This window comes from Ammospiza caudacuta, chromosome 3, assembly GCF_027887145.1.
Source record: "Ammospiza caudacuta isolate bAmmCau1 chromosome 3, bAmmCau1.pri, whole genome shotgun sequence".
Classification (NCBI taxonomy): Eukaryota; Metazoa; Chordata; class Aves; order Passeriformes; family Passerellidae; genus Ammospiza; species Ammospiza caudacuta.
Genome location: NC_080595.1, coordinates 78743221 through 78760487, shown reverse-complemented (window position 1 = coordinate 78760487; position 17267 = coordinate 78743221). Strand labels below are relative to the sequence as shown.

The 17267-nt window shown below is 40.2% G+C and overlaps 1 protein-coding gene across 1 annotated transcript; it reads left to right on the top strand.

Annotated features, from left to right (window-relative positions):
• The first annotated feature begins 13250 nt into the window (after positions 1 to 13250).
• On the top strand, positions 13251 to 13772 carry MSGN1 (mesogenin 1). The gene has a single exon (XM_058802740.1). It carries the CDS (start codon positions 13251 to 13253, stop codon positions 13770 to 13772), a length of 522 nt encoding a protein of 173 aa, XP_058658723.1.
• Positions 13773 to 17267: the final 3495 nt, after the last annotated feature.

Genomic DNA, 17267 nt, shown 5'->3' with positions numbered 1-17267 from the left:
AAGTGCTACTGACAAAACCGTAAACTCGGCGCTAGATTTGGCGCTTTTTCCTTCAGGAAACAAAACACTTTAACTGTTTCAAGAAAACAAAATTACAATTGGTGACAGAACCACTCTGCACATTTCTCCTGCTCGTGTATCCTGCATTACAGCTACCATCAGTACTGAATTTAATTTCATCACATAAGAAACTTTAAAATTCTTTAATCCCAAGCCTTGTGTCCACCCCTACCCCAATATCCCTTGACCAAGTTGTACAGGTTTTGCCACTTCAGGGACTGAGCATAACTGGAGAAAGGGACATACCTTTGAAAATCTTCTCCATTAGAAACAGCTAGCCCTACTAAAATTCCTGATGGATATTTAATTTTCAGTAGCTGCCTGAATAAAAATCAATTAAGGAAAAGAATCAGGAATACTTTAAATGCCAATGTAGTGTAGAAGTAGCTCTACATTAGCATTTGTTATTTGAATATCTTATTTTAAAATGCGATTTGCTCTCCTAGAGCACCTCTGCAGCCAGCTTGAAGCTCAGCTAGTTGTCTCACCAAATATTTTTCACAAACATTGGATCTGTGGTAAGTTTTGGGTATTATTTGGTACATGGTAGAAGGAATTGTGAGTGTGGTCTGTTTTGGATAATTTCAGGGGCAAACTAGATGAGCCCTTGCATGCTTAGTTGTCCATGCCAAGATCCCAGTGTTGCCCTGGCAGTGACACCACATAACAACAGATGAGATAGGCACAACTCTAGAAACTCCAAGTTTTAACTGCCTCAAAACCCTAGAAACAGTCCAAGTTTTAACTGCCTCAAAACCATGAAATTTGTGGCCCCCTTTGAAGCTGAATTCAGGCTATCTTTCAGCCCAACATGACTGCCGCATCCCAGAGCAGATTTAGCCTTTAAGCTTCTGTCTCTCAGCCCACTGCAGTATACTGTGGACATTTGCTTTGAAGCTTTTGCACTGGAGAGTTAAATTTGCTGCTTGATCTACAGCTGCGTGGGAAAGAGCCCTGAACTCAGTCTCAGAATCCCCAAAACCTGGAGTTTAATGGAACAAACTGGAAAAATGGACATCCACATGCATACCTAATGTACAGGGGCTTCATAGGACTTTATCTCCAGACTAATGTGGCACTTGTTTTTCTAATTATTGAGTGGCTTTTTACCAAATCAGACCTGCCAGTTAGAAATGTGGAGTAGAGTCTGATTTCTGCTAATTAGGGCCATGCCTTCCTAATGGAAAGAAATCAGCAGTGGTTCTGCTGACAGTCTGCTGGGCAGCCAGCTCACATGTGCTGCCCTAAGCTGGGATGTGGGCTGTGTCTGGGCTGTCTTGTCACATCCAAGAATACAGAGGGTACAGCAGGGGTACATGAGGATGCAAAGGATTTGCCCTGAGGTGTAATCAAAAAACTGAAAAAGAGGGTGCTGATATTAGAGAGAAGTTTAGGAAATCCAATAGAAAAGCAGGAAATAGTACAGTGGGGTGGCACAGGGCATATATGAATCCTGCATCCCCAAGCACTTGTGTTGCCAGATTTGGTATAACCTCCCGGCAAAGCCCAAGGCATGCAGACCAGCAGCTCTGTACTCCTTCGTACAAACCCAGCCAAACTGTTGTCCTCACTGTCTATGGCTCCTACAATGATTTTTAGTGAGTCATGCACAGCCCAGCATCGACCCCTGCTTTTCTATTACCTTTTAACCTGAAAAATACAAGATTTTACGGCATGGTTTCAGATAGTGATTTGTGTTCTCTGTGTTTATTATTTATTATGAGATGTGTGGGATTTGTAGGTGTTCTTCCTATCAGTCATGTCCAAGGGAAGGTGATGGCTTTGTGCTCAAGCATCTCCAAGCAGAAATACAACATTGTTCTGGTGCCTACTGAAATGCCATCATCAAAGGGGATGCTACTTTGTTTCCCTCTCTAAAAATCCTTTTTCTTCTTGCAGATTTCTTAGAATTTGCAAGAAAGATATCTGGGAAAAGTTGTAGCCTCATGATTTTTGTTTGTGATTTCTAAAGAAATACTGTTTTCAGTTGATGGCATTTTGTTGTTTTTCCCCCCTATTACAGTCAGTTGCTGGCTGCTATGGTTTCTAGGATGGTAATGGTAAAACTCATAGAACATGTTATTCTGCTGTTCTAAGAATATTGTTTTTAGCAATACCAGAAGAAAATGCTACAATAATCAGATAGATAAGGAGTTCTGAGATACAATAATGAAACCAAGCAGGATGAACAGTGATATTTTCTATTTGGGGTTCATGGTGACTTTTTCAACTTCAAAGGCCAAGTTTCTATTTACCAAACAAACCTTTATCCAGAACCTTCTAATCCAGCACCTTCCACACTGTAATCTCTGGTGTTAGTGGTTTGGAAACTGGGCTGAAAAATATCTTGTGATAACCTATTGGTTTCTGTATAACAACCCAGCATATTTAATAAAAAATATTAAAAGGCTAGTAATTCTTTGCTTGTTCTGTTCTCAACAGCTCACCACTGAGGTTTTACTGAGAGAACATTCCTCTCCCCACAGTGATAATCTGAAGAATAACTGTGTAAAATGGATGTGTGGCTCTGGCATTGAAAATGTTGGAATTTTTACAGAGAACTGAACAAGTCCACCAAGATTATATTCCTACCAATAACAGAGGTGTTATCTTGCAAAAACTTCTTTGTGATAGTATGTTTACCTTGTAAGATACCAGTAATTTAAGTGTGTTTTTTTTTTCTTTTCTACTACAACACAAACTGTGCTGGGAAGCTCTAAGTTACAGATTCAGGAAAAATCACTATCAACAATCATTGGTGTCTTCCAATGGCAAGGCCACTCCCACCACAAAAGCCAAAGACTTGGAGCTGCTCTGACATGACAGGGAACAAGAAGATTTCAAAATTGTGGGGTCCTCATCCATATGATCTGGTACAGCCCTCTTATATGAACATCTTAGAACCTTGTTACTCCTGCCTGGAGAAAAGACCCGAGTTGGAATATTGTGATTAACTGTACTGATAACTTGAAATACAACCCAAGCAAGTGACTGTTGTGGGATGAATGTTTCAGGGAGGGAATATATTAAAAATCTGACCAACAGAAGAGCCAGTGAGGTACAAAGTGTCCATGGTGCAGGCAGAATTTACCAGAAAGATATTCTGGGAAGTCCCACCAGACCCACCCAAGGACACCTTGTGAAGAAGCTTGTGGAGCTCAGGGTCCCCACCCAGCTCCTCCCAGACATTGCCTTGTCCAACCCAACCAAGAGCTTTCTCACAGCAGTCTCTCCTCTTTCAAGTTCCAAATAAAGTTCACTTAACAAAACCTCTCTCCAGTTCATTTAACAAAATACAGTGCTAGGACTTTCCCTAATAAAGTACAGTGTGATTGTGGGGGGTTATAACTCCTGCTCTTTTAGTCAGTTAAATTGATCAAATATTCTATGACATCACTAAAACTATTAATAAAAAACTCCAAGACATAGTACCTCTTAGAAAAATAATTATGTTTGCAGAATGACAGCCAATAGTAAAGATGAGTGCAGCATCTGTCTGGAGAACACACAATTTAGGAAGTGCACATTAAAAAATTCCTCTAAATGTGATTCAAACTAAGAAGCCAGTTGATAATTACTATTATATCAATCACAGTAGCTCATAGTTTGGCAATAAAAAGGAGTGGCTTATTTTAAGTGCTCTTTTATTAATTTATTATCACAGATCTCACTTTAATAACAACATTATGTGATCGTGTATTTTATTTATGGATTATTTGAAGAATCGGTTATGCAGATATTCGGATTAGTGGGCTATCAAACCATTAGCCAAATAAATCTAAAGGTAATAAAACTCACAGGAAGATAGATGGCTTTCTTTTTCTTGTTCTTTTCAGCTAATTCAGGCTAATTTAAGCCTTTCACAGAATGGTGATAATGAAGGATTTGTTCTCAGCAGAGTTATGGCAGGTGATTTGCATTTGAAAGTTTGACACATTTATAGGCTTTGATCTTTTCCCCTCAGTGCTTGTGCCCCTGGCCGGACACCTAGGATCACGTTTTACCAGGTGGAAGATCTAAGAGCAAAAGTAGCTCTAAGAGTCACCCTGAAGATCTAAACTAGAAAAAATAATTAAACTATTTGTGTCCAGAAAATACTTTATTGCTGAATTTGAGTGGCCTTTATATAATACTGGAAATAAAAGACATTGAGACTTCTGTTATTAGAGTTTATTTTAAATTAGAGAAAGTCCTCATGGAAAATTTTAAAGAATACAATCTGGTGGTCCACTAGCTATTAAGATTGGCTTCTTCCACAGGTTTGAATTTATCACTGAAAAGAACTTTTTGCTGCAGAACACTTGAAGAATTTTGACACCAAGTGAGAAAAGACTGTGGCAGCCATGGAGCCACTTATTAAATATTATTTAAATTTTCGCTTTGCTAAAAAAAAAAAAAGAAAACAAAAATTAACTCTCTGGACGAGAGCTATCTTTGGGCTAGAAGAGGAAGCGTTTAAATAAAAAATCACGGTGCTCCTGGCACCATGAGCATAATCTAACACACAACTCTAGGATATATAAAAGATGTTCTTAGTATTTACTATCTGACCCTAATGTAAGTAGGAGGTCTAAGGATTTAGTAGGAACATAGCTTAGAATTTGAAACAGGAACATTGTATCCCTCATGATCTTTTAAAATTTCACATAACTAGCTGATTCCTTCGCTAGATCGTAATGATGAATTCCAAGTGTGTGAGCCAGTGCTCCATTTCATTCTCATCTTATTTGATTCCTAAAGTAGTCTTTTCATTAATTAAAAATTCCCTGGATCAAATTCCTTCCTGTTCCATTAGCAAATGATATCTCTACAAATTGATCTTTTCCTCTGAGAGAATACAAGGCTTGGTAGGTTCCTTGGAGGAGGACAGCCAGTCTGATTTCAGGAAAGCTCCAAGGATGGAGGCGTGTGGCCAAATAGCCTCAGGCTCCAGGTTTTATTTGGGAGGATGCAGGTTACCACCCCAGAATACTCGGCCTTTTTAAAGCTGTGTAATGAGTACTGATTAGCCATTGTCTGGAGCACGCTGAAGGTAGCAGGGACTATGTAAATGTTAGCTTACTTTGGTGCACATCAATAGGGAAACCCCAAATGCCCTTCTGAGTTCCTGGTTGGTTTTGGTTTTGTTTTTTCCCTGCCTCTCCTTTAAAAGATGCTCCTTCAATCTAAGAGTTAACTTCAAGTTGAATGTACTTGAAAATTCAGTTCTCGGTACATTTTGTTCTTCAAAAGGGAACGCCATCCATCTGTGTTACTTTGCTTTCAACTGATCACAGAATGTCAGATACCAGATAAGAGCGAGACACTGATGAATGCACATCCCGGCCTGACAGGGCAGGTCAATGTCAGGGAAATCAACGTTCTCCTTTTTTTTTTTTTTTTCCCTTTGTTTTTATTTTTGCTACAACCCATTTGCCAATATTTACTATAGAAAATCACTTCTCTGGAAGCTCAACTGGCTTAAAGCAGTATCAAACGAAGAATTTAGATTTAATTGCTTTCTATTTCCGTCTCCATTTTATAGTCTTTTAAGCTGACCGCTGTGGTGGGCACTGTGGAGATCTCTGCAGAGGCAATCCCTCCCCTGGCACAGCCTCCATCCAAGGAAGGGTGAGATTTGGGGAGCAAGAGCAGAAGACAGGGCCTTTTTGTGATCATGCAGGTCAGTGGCAGGGCGGAGAACGGGACACTGGTGACCTGATTTCCCATCCTGGTTGTGACCTGGTTGCGCTGCCTCCACAGAAAGTGCTTTACTGTTTTTCCTGGATTGCAGCAAAGTGGATGCTCAGGGAGTGGAGTGGTAGCCAGGACCAGCTGCCTCCCGGATTTGCATACCTGCTGTTGTGAGATCTACCTGCTTATTCATGCATGCACCACTTTAACACATCCAATTACCATTAACTAAGCAGGAACTCAGGCAGGGTGCAAACCAGATGTCTGTGTCTCCTCAGAGTGATGGGGACAGCAGCACACAGCTAAATGGGCTCTCAGAATGAAGGCAAGCTGAGGGTTTGATGGGTAATCCTTTTTTCCCTCTAGTTCTACATTTTACCTTCTGTTTGACCTGATGATAGATTCCTAAGTTTAACTTATTGGCCCATACTTAAGTATTCTTGGTTGGAGTTTAGTGTTTTAAAACAGAAATTAAAAAATATTTTTCTAAACAACAGTGACCTAAAGAAATTTTATGTTCGACTTTACAACCTTAACTGAGTCCCTATCTGTAACTATATGCTAAAACAATATACCTCTTTGATAAGCTGTGCTTAGAACTGCCTTAAAAACTTGTTTCAAGTGGATAATTACACGTTTCCTGCTTCTAAGTTAACTTTATCCATGCAACTGAGTAGATAAAGAGAGATGTGTGATTATATGAGCAGATGTCAAGAAAAGGCATAATTTTCTACTGTCAGTACCAAGAAGAACCAAAAAGAGTGAGACACAGAAAATCAAGTAGATGAAATCTTAAAGAGAGAGAGAGTAAACGACAAACAAAGAGGAAAAGGAATAATATTTAGTGATAGATGGAACAAACTAGAAGTAGAGAAATTGAGAAGGGGTAGAAAATGGAAGCACTCTGAGGAAATGCAAAAAAAAAAACAAACCCAAATTAACATCCTATTTAGATTCATCAATAGCCTGAAAGACAGACTTGGGGGCTTTTTGGTGAGACTGAATGTGACTAAAATTAAGATTTAGCAAGTTGTCAAGAAATCTATTATTGCAGTTTGAAATTAATGGTCCTCACCCAGGGCTAACCACGTGCTCTGAAAGGTGCTCAAACAGACACACAACATTTTATTTCAGAATGTGAAATATGTAAGTGCTAAATAAAATCTGTAATCTAACACTTGTATGTTGTCTCTTATCCAGACTATTGATCCATTTTATAATTATTGAATTGAGACTTTGCCCAGAGCATAACTTCATTTAGCATGGAGATGAAACATGGTTTCTGTTAGCAGCACACAGCAATTCTGCCCATCAGTGCTGAGATGTGGGGGAGGAAGAAATGAGCAGACACTGATGAGGAGGTTCATTGGACAAAAAGGAACAGCCTGAGCTGAAATGTAATCACAGAAATTGAAAAAGAGCTCCCTTCACAAACACACAGCTCTGCAGCTCAACTACAGCCACAACTGAGCTTTCAATACAATTTTCTTGGCTATTGGAATTTCTTGTAATATTTACCTAGTTCTGCAAAATTCATCAGGTTGCAAAATGAATGTATGAAAGCCCATATTAATAGCAGGAAAACAAGAGTGCAAACCCTTAGGTGCTATCCCAGTTTTTAATAAGGCCTGTGAAACCACTGTTACACATACCAAAGGCAATCATCCCACTGTTCATGGGACAGTAGAGAAAGACTTGGGGATAAAATATATTGTACTTCACAATTTATTAAATTTGAATGTATGCTTTTGGGTAGGAAAGGAGGTATAGCTGATCTTGAAATACTCTCAACAGGTAACCCTCCACCTCTCCCATGAAAAATTGAGATATATCTCCTCCATTACAGCACACAACAGTTTTTAAAACTAAATATGAAAACTGACATAATTAGCTGCACTAAGTGCTAACAGAGTTTTCCTGCAGAAACGGCTTTGATTATTTTGATAGTATCTGTTACTTCTCATTTCTGAGCAAAATTAATCTTATTAGGCTCTCCTTCCTCCCCCAGCTTTGCCCCTTCCTTCTGGCTGAAGTAGCCAGTGGACATTAAAGACCAACCACATAGTCGAAACTCCTTTCAACTTCTGTTAACAGGGGTATTAAAAAGACATTCCTAAATATCAGCTGAAAACCACTAGGTAATAAACTCTCTACTTAAAAGGTGGGTAGGTGTAAATTCCACACGTAGGGCTTTTCATCTGGGGAGCCAGTTGCTTGGAGATCAGATGTTTTAAATGAATTGCGGAGCTGATGTCACTTGTCAGTCGATGGGGACTGACACTATTTGGAGGATCAAATACTTACATTCAAGGATGTAAAGCAAATAGATAAATTCTGATCCTACCAACCCAACACCAGAGAGATGCTTGTTCACTACGCAAAGCCCTGGAGAAATCAGTGATCACTCACTTGACTGTTTCTTCTCCATGAGCAGAGTCCAGTCTGGGTATTTTGGAGTAGCACCCTTGAGAACATTAAATGTTTTAAATCTTTATGGCAGAATTTTTTAACAGCATTAGAACATTTTTAACAGCATTCTGATCTTACTACAAATTAATAACAACAGTTCCTTTTGTGCTAGCCCAGATTTGCGTGACCAAATCTAGTTGTCTATTAAAAATTAGATATCTAATTTACATATTATTTTCATTGATTATAGGAAGGGTTTTGGCCTCCCTGTTATACGACTGGACTTAGAATTGGTCCTTTTTCTCTTTGGGAACTGTAAGTGGCTATGCATCTGCATTCTTCAGCATACTGACCTTAAAAAAGCCCCAAATATATGGATTTGTTGACCAGCTTGCTTATTCAGAAGACTTATTTGTTTCAGTTGAGGCTGGACCCAGATTAAACCTTCTTCCACAAGCAGGAAGGGAGCTTCAAGGTCTAAAAATTCTAAAAAAAAAAAAAATTTATTCTACCCAAACAGAGGCAAAGTCTTAAAAAGGAGAGAAGCATCGTCTGGTGGCTAATGGTGAGTCTGGATAACAAATGTGATGGATCCTTTCCTTCCTTTATTGCCAGCTTGGATGTAAACAGAGGTGTTCAAGACTGTTTTTCAGAAGTGTTGAACACCTGCTGCGTCTGCTGAAGTTGGTGAGACCTGCAGCTGCTTGCCCCACAGTTTATATGTGGTGATTGACTCCTTGTGCAGGAAGGCCACAGACAGCTCCACAGCAAGCGGGCAGCGCTGCAGCCAATGCTTGGGGAGCCGTTTGGAAAAGAGGAGGCAAAGTGACTTTAAAAGCTTCTGGGAGATGGTTTTTTTTTTTTTCACCTTACAAACTGCAAGATGAGACTGTATCATCTAAGGATGACATACAAGGATGTCATCCTAACATACAAGGATGTTAGTATGATCTACTTCTTGTGAATAATAAGCCTAGACTTCTGTCCTGATTGTGAAGGAGGCTGACTGTGATGAGATTAGTGTTATTTAAACATCTTTATCCATGTTATCTCAGTTTCAGCCTGCATTCTTCCCAGCCACTACAGTTTTTTACTCACTATATGTTTCTCCTATCAAAATCACAGAATGGTGAAAATACATTCTAATATAGAAAAAATATATCAGTTGTAAAATACTGCACAAAAAAATGCATTTTTTTTACTATACATAATAATGCCATGTTACCTTGACTTCTTATTTTAAATGTAAAACCTGAAGGTCTAGAAATTTTCTATGCCATCGGTGGTTTGGGTTTTTTAAATGAAAAAATTTTTGCTCCTTCATGCATCCATTTTCTTGTGATGAATTCAAAAATATGAGCAAGGAACATTTCATTTTAAAGGAGATGAAGATTGAAATGTTAGCCTTTGTACTGCAGAATAGATTATTGAAATGAAAATCCAAACTAACAGCCAAGAAGAAAATGCCTTATTGTTTTTTTGTCAGTTCATATTTCACTGGTGTTAGCCTAGTATCTCACTTTCCTTCAATGTTTTGACATTATTAATGGATAAAAAGGAAATTCCTAAAATTTTGAGGAGGCAGAATAAAATAAAGATTACAAAACTTTGTTTTTTTCCTTTTTCTGTGTATTTAATGTCTAGGAAGAGGCCACCTGAAATACTAGACTTTCTTAGTACTTCAATGAGAGCAGCCAGTTGTCATAGGGTTTAGAAAAATAAACCTGGTATCCAGCCTGTAGCCTTACCCTCCTCTGTATAATACTTTTTAAAGTGTTATAAGTAACACTGAGAACTGCTCTACCATTCCCATCGATTTTTGCGTGTTATAATTTTCTTATATATTTTGCAAAGTAATTTCCTAAGTGAGAATTCTCATTCTCGTGGGTGCAAATGTAGAATTGTCCAAAAAGAACAGCCACATGCCACGAGACTCTGCTGACTTATCCAGGCTGTGGATCACACCAAGATCATGGAGAGGTGTTACACAACTTCCCAATCCAGCCCAAACTGAGGCACGCTTCATTTGAGTCTTTGTAGGGAACATGGGGGCTGTGGCCAGAAATGGGGGGCTGGTTTTCCAAACAGAACCTCTGTCTGCATCTCCACCAGCAGAGCAAACAGGGCACAGCCCTGCCTTTGGCTCTGAAGATGTGTTGTGGCAAGGCTTGCTTTAGTCTGGGGAAGCCCTCTGCTGACCCCTGTGCCCTTGGTGGCCTCTCCTGGACCATAGCCAGGCAGCCTTTGGGACACAAATAGGTGTGCCCAAGCTAGAACAGTGTCAGGGAGCACAATGTCATAAAAAGGATGCACAACAACTGCAAGGCATTAGCCCCATAATATCTATTAATATAGAAAAGCCTGTAAACTTTCTCGCATGCATAACAGTTCACAGGAGCATAAACTTAAAAGATCCAGTGATTTTTCATGCAATTATTAGAATAATCATCTACATACTCTCATATCCTGCCTTGGTTGCTTTAAACATTTACTCATAAGACATAAGAAAACATATAGCTATTGCTATAATTTGCATTCCTCTTCCCTGCCTAATCTCATCTGAATCCCAATATATAACAGAGAGATGAAATCAGAATGAGTTAATCTCTCATTCACAGCAAAAATCTGTACAAAATATTAGATGTGCACAAAATCCTTTCCCCCCTTGGTGTCTGACCAACACTTTCTATGATTAACCCACAAATTAACTGATGAGGTACATTATTTATAGTCAGCAAACAAGTGACTGGTTGATGTTTTTGCTTCTAAATTTGACTGCTTTAATTGCTATTTGGCTCCAAAATGAAACTGCTGTACAAAACAGTCTATATATGTGCTCACTATGTGTATTCATAATAAATTTATATATTCCATAAGTATATATTATGCACATGTAGACATGTATATATACATATATGAACACATACATTGGGAAGCTTCTTTTCCTTTTCACACCCTGACAAAAGTGCCTCCTTTTCCACCTCCCCCTCCTTATATTTCTGTATTTGTAGTCTTTTAATTGCTGTGTTGAGAGGGGAAAAAAAGACATGAAATAAGAGCAGGGGCCCTATCAAATGAAAAAGACACTATAAACACAAATACAGAGAGGAAGAAGGAAAAAGAGTGGGAAAGAACAAGTTCCCTATTTATGTAAAATTAGATCCTATGTCTAAATTGTGACATTGTGATATTGTCTGGATACTTGGTGAAACCATTTAGATCACTGAAGTTACAGAAAATACATGTCATCTTGTCTTAATTTTATTTTTTAGCAGTTTTAGCATCTCTGTACTTCTTAGGACTGTTTAATGTCATTTTCCTTAAAGAAGGACCAGAGAAGAGCTCAGAATATGATGAGGTACCCAGAAAACACAAAGCAATCCTGTCTGCAGGAGCTGTGCCGTGAGTTCTTGTGTGGGGTAGATGTCACAATAGTCAAACTTTCTCAGTCCTAGTTGAAATGCAAAAATCCTTCACTTTTTGGTACTTTCTTATTCATCTCAGGATAAACCCAGTAAGTTTTAAACCATAAGACGCCTCCTAACATTTTGATACCTAACTCAGAAAAACTCACAAAAGCCTTCCCAGTGACTACGCTGAGTATTGGATTGGGTTTTTTCTATGTGGTTACAGTGAGGATTCCACAGAAAGATGTGGCATGTTCCAGAAAACCTCAGCAGGCTGTGTTCAATTCTGAGGCATTGCCTGCCTTTGTTCGGAGTGGATTACGGAGCATACAGAGATCACTACACAGAAGGAAACTCTAAAATAAATCTTACTTTTATTTTTCCTCCAGGTTGACACTCCTTCTCCCCTTCTTTTCATTAAATATTACATTTTGCTTCCACTGTGTGCCAACACAAAGTCATGGCTGGCAACCAAGCTGCTCAACAGCTGCAGAGCTCAGGAGTTTTGGACAGTTTTCCTGGCTCTCCTAATGCTTTGCCGTGTGATTTGGGGAAAGCTCCTCCTTGCCTCCACTTATCCATTTCCCCAGAGTAATTGAGACCATTAATCATCACTGGAAGCTGTACTGAAGCCTAGAGATGAAAAGTGCTTGTTATTAATGATATTAATTTATAGGTTATACATTTTCACTTGAACTGTGTAACATATAACTACTGTTGCATTGAACAGGGGCTGCAAAAGGGCTTTTTTTGCCAGAAGAACAGATTCCTAAAGGTAGAAAATTTTACAGAAGTAGCTTCTACTCTTCTCTAACACACATATAGTCTGTATATTACTTTGAATTAAATTTCCATGGAAAACATTTGTCTGGACCCAAAGTTTATACATTGTATATTTTGCTTCCTAGATCTTTCTTTTTAATTACATTTTCCTATTCTTTAATGGGACTTTGACCTTGTTTACAATTACGCATTTCCTTTTTGATTTCCCAGTCATGTATTAAAATAGCATATAAAGCTACAAACTGCAGGGGAATGTACTGCAGTTCTTTCATCCTTTCTCATATTGAAAACCAGAGTGATTGGTTTCTCGTGAGTTGCAATCTCATGAGAGGAAAAATCCACAGAGAGCCATAACACACACAAATCCAAACAAGCCATCTTTGACTTTCACAATTAACAGGCAGAGAAGAGATAGCCCAGCAGCAGTCAGCATGGGTCACATATCACTGCTGCAGTGCCATCACCTTCAGTCACCCAGAAATCAGGGCTCAACGGCCTAAATTTAGGGTCTGTGTTAGCGACCAATAAATTCTAGATCTGTAAACTGTTTTGCAAAATGATTAAATTTCTTTTTCCTCTCTCAGCGCTTTTCCCCCTAGCCCAACGCTCAATGTAGATGCGCAGCCTTAATCGGTTTAGTTGCGAGAAGATAATCTTTTTTTCTCCCTTTCTTGCTGTTGCCTGTTAGCTTAAAGGCTTTTTAGCTGAAGGTTGATAATTATCACTGAGAAGATACTAGCACATCAGGAGTTCATTTTCTATCTTAGCACTTCTGGCGCTCCTTTGAACTCCTCGCACCAAGCCCGTGTTCCCACTCTGTCACTTTCCTCCCTCCATCATAAAAAGCTCTCGGCGGCCGGCGGCTCCAGCCTTTGCTGCTGGGCCGAGGGCACCGCTTCTCCCGAGCGCTCCTCCAGCATGGACAAGCTGCACGAGACATTGATCAACATGGAAGATGCTCTGGCTTCGGAACACCCCGCCTGCTTGTCGGCCTGGGACTGGAAAAGCTCCGCTGGGCCTTTCGAGCTGCACCCCATCTCGCCCCCGCACAGCCTGTCCCCGACGCCCTCCTTCGAATCCTGCTCCTCGTCCCCGTGCCCGCCGGCGGCCGAGACGCCCTACAGCAGCGGCGGCGGCGGCAGCGGCCTGGCGGGCTACGGCCTGGTGGAGTTCCCCGCCGCCTACCTGCCCAGCCCCGGGCAGGCCCGGCTGCCCAAGGGCACCAAGGTGCGGATGTCGGCCCAGCGGCGCAGGAAGGCCAGCGAGCGGGAGAAGCTGCGCATGAGGACGTTGGCGGACGCGCTGCACACGCTGCGCAATTACCTGCCCCCCATCTACAGCCAGCGCGGCCAGCCCCTCACCAAGATCCAGACCCTGAAGTACACCATCAAGTACATCGGCGAGCTCACCGAGCTCCTCAACAGCGTCAAGCGGGCGTAGAGCCGGCCGGGAGCGCCAGCCCCGGCACGCTCAGGGTCTTTACAAACAGAAAACATCGAAACTTCTTCCTCGTCAGAGAACGGCGGGGCCCGGTGCGAGAGGAGGACGGTGCGAGGGACGGGGAAGCGCCGCCGTACCTGGGACGCGAGGCTGGAAGGTGATGTAGGATTGCCTGAAAACCTGAGCTGCAGGTTGCTGAGACAGAACTCTTGCTCTCTGCCTTTTTGTTTGGTTTTTGTTTTGTTTTGTTTTTTCAATTTTTTTGTTTGTTTTAATAAGCGTTTGAGAAACATTAAACCTAGTCTGATACAAAAGTAAATAAAAAAAAGAGGCAGCTGATCTTCCTAGGATTTACGTATCACTCTTCTGACTGAGCCTGTTTTATAAGGACAATAGTAAATCCACAGGTGTTAAACTGGATTTTAAAGAAATGACAACAGCTTCACAAGAATACTAAGTGTATTGATTTGTAGGCACTTTAATCATAGGATGAGGAAAAACATGTATTTAGTTCATGTATTGTCTATTTATCCACCTGTCCGCTGTACCTAAAAATGAAGTAACTGAGAACATCTCTGCATGTAAACAAATAAATATGTCATAGTCTGTATCCTGTATTATAAATCTGATTGATAGATAAATAAAATCTAGTGATGACTGCTAAATATTGAAAATTAAATATAAGCAAACTGACATTTTGTATAGATAAACTGCTAAGTCCGCTCTTCTTTATTAATATATACAGAAGTATATAATTTTCTGTATTTAATGTGTAAAAAACCCCTTATTCAATGCCAATAAATGATGGAAGACTTTTACATCAAATTTCTTAAACAAATAAGATTATATTGAGATATCTTTCTCTCTGACATGAAATAAATTGATTTAGGTTTCACAAAGATGTGAAGTTTTATTCTCAAAGTGTCCTGAAAGCTAGGAGGGCTCTGGTAACCATGTAATTTTATTAAAAGCCAATCAAAGATCAGCTGTTTTCTACAGCCAGTCACAGTCCTGTAACACATGCACACAAAGGATTAAAAAACCCCAAAGAAACAAAACAACTGGGGATGTGGTTTTAATTTTAATGACTTCGACTTCCAGGTGATGGGCACCACACCACTGAAAGTATGTGCTGCTCTGTAAATCTCATTGCCTGGCTGAGTCATAAGACTTGGCCTATGAAAGAAGCCAGAGAGGAGCAAACCCCAGTTGTGGGGAGCTAATTACTCATAAAAGTAATATGAACTTTTTCTGCTAGGGGAGATGTAAGGCATGGAGCACACAGCAGCTGGAAGGTAACAGGTTTGTCTCTCCACAGATCAGCCTGTCTCTGTGGGACAGCTGGTTTAGATTTGTGGATAAATCCTGTAGCAGAGAACCACAAAGCTAAAACTTCATTCCCCTTTTTTTCCCCTCTGTTTAGAAGGAATTACAATTATCTTTGTACATTTTTTCTTCCAAGGATCAGCCTAGGCTGATTCATTCCTCTTCTCACATAGTATGTGCATATTGGGGCAATCAGAATGAAATCCAGCACTATCACAAATAAGCAACTACCCTCAAATTTATGCAGGTACTACTGCCACTCAGATGTAACCACATTTAAGCACATCCCATATGCTTCTGTTTGTAACTAACCCATGTTAGATTTGTTACAGGCTTTAGTGATCCAGCAAGAGTATAAGTAGAATAATTTTTAAAGCCCTATAAAATTTATAAAATTGTCAAATTAGAAATATGAGGTGGCAACACCGATGTCAGGAGAGCATTCCTCAGTATAAATCTGTGCAGCTTATCCAGATTTCAGCAGATTTGCCACATAGGGAAAGTCAATCTGAATATTTTGCAAAGGATTGAAACTGCATGATAACTTGCATAGAACTATAACTGAAAGTCTGATCACAGATTCTTTCTCAAAGACATATTTGTGGGAAGACTTCTAACCTTGTCCTTTAAATGTTCTACACCTGAAACTACAGGTAGGGATTATTCCAGCTATGGAAGCCTATAAGGTCATGGTTAAAACAGAGAAACAAGGAGTTAAAAGGCTCTGCTTTAATTGTTATTTTATTAATGACCTTGGCTGGTCATTCAGCATTGCTGCCTCAGTTTACCTATCTGCAAACAAAGACTAATGGCCTCAAAGCTGCTGCTCACAAGCTGGGTGATGCTGTATGGAGAAAGGCCCAGGAAGAGGTACCCTGCACCTTGGAGAAGTGGCTCAGTCATCATTCCCCACCACCCCAGTGAAATGGGGAGGTAAAGGCCCTAAGCAGCTGAGCTGTAACTTTTTACATGCCCAAGAAGTTCCTCTCCTTGCAAGTGCAAGGTGGAACAGCAGCTCTAGGTAAGCCATGAGGCAAGGCTGTGAGTCCCAGAAGGACATGGCTCTGTGTCAGTGAGCCAGACCTTGGCTGTGTCTACTCCCATGGCCCCAGCAGGACAGGGCTGCATCTAAGCTGACCTTGGGGAAGGAGCTGCACTGAATCACTCCCTGTGCCACAGTGGGGCCAAAGCCCACATCCACAATGCAGAGAGTTAATTAGAATAGGTTCTGCTCATGCACAATTTAATTTGTTTGATCCTCTCTCAGGGGATCTCTCCTTTCGCCTGTGGGGATAGTGGGACCAACTTAGGTGTGGGAATAGGAGAAAGTAGGTTTAGTACCGCCCATGGATGTGACAGATTTGTTCCTTCCCTTCAGAAAGAAATTAATTCTTCCTCTGCCTAACATGCAACATCTCTATAAGCCCCACTTTTTGTAACTCTTCCCCTTGACACACATTTCACTGATCCAGAGAAAATCATCTGAATTACTGTATTCACAGTACAAGATGGTACAAGGCTTGCTGCTATTAAATGTTGGATTTTGTTATTCTCAATAAAATTGAATACAGTTCAGGTTCATCTTCTTTTTCCTTTAGGCCCAGGAGTTTAGGATATCCAAGTGATGTGAAAGGGATCAAGAGATTCCCCACCTATGGTTATGAGATCTAACTTTCAGGAGAGTAAGGTCCATAAGCTGTATTTAATTCTAACAGCAATAATCTGAAGAAAAGAGGCAAAAATGTGAACCTCAGTCTGAAAAAGTCGCAGAAGTAGAGAACATCTCTCACATACAAGCACCTTCTCTCAACACCATGTGTTAAAAATATACATGGAAAGAAAGCTAAAATAGCTGAAAGACCATGGCTGAAAAATTAATTTATACTCTGTCTGATAGAGTTCAGCATGCTGCAAAGACACAGGAGAGGCAACTGGGGTTAGTTCTACACAATTAAATTAACTCTTCTGTCCCCAAGAGCTCACTCTTTTGCAGGTTGGCATGTCATTAAAATTCCTTAGTGACTTGGAGAGCAGAATGTGGATCCTAAAGAAGAAACCATCAGCACTAAAATATAGTTTTCTACTGTATCAAATCTTCTCAGGTACATGAAATCATACTTCTTAAGTGATACTAGCCATAAAAATGAAAGGACAGCAGGACAATCCTTA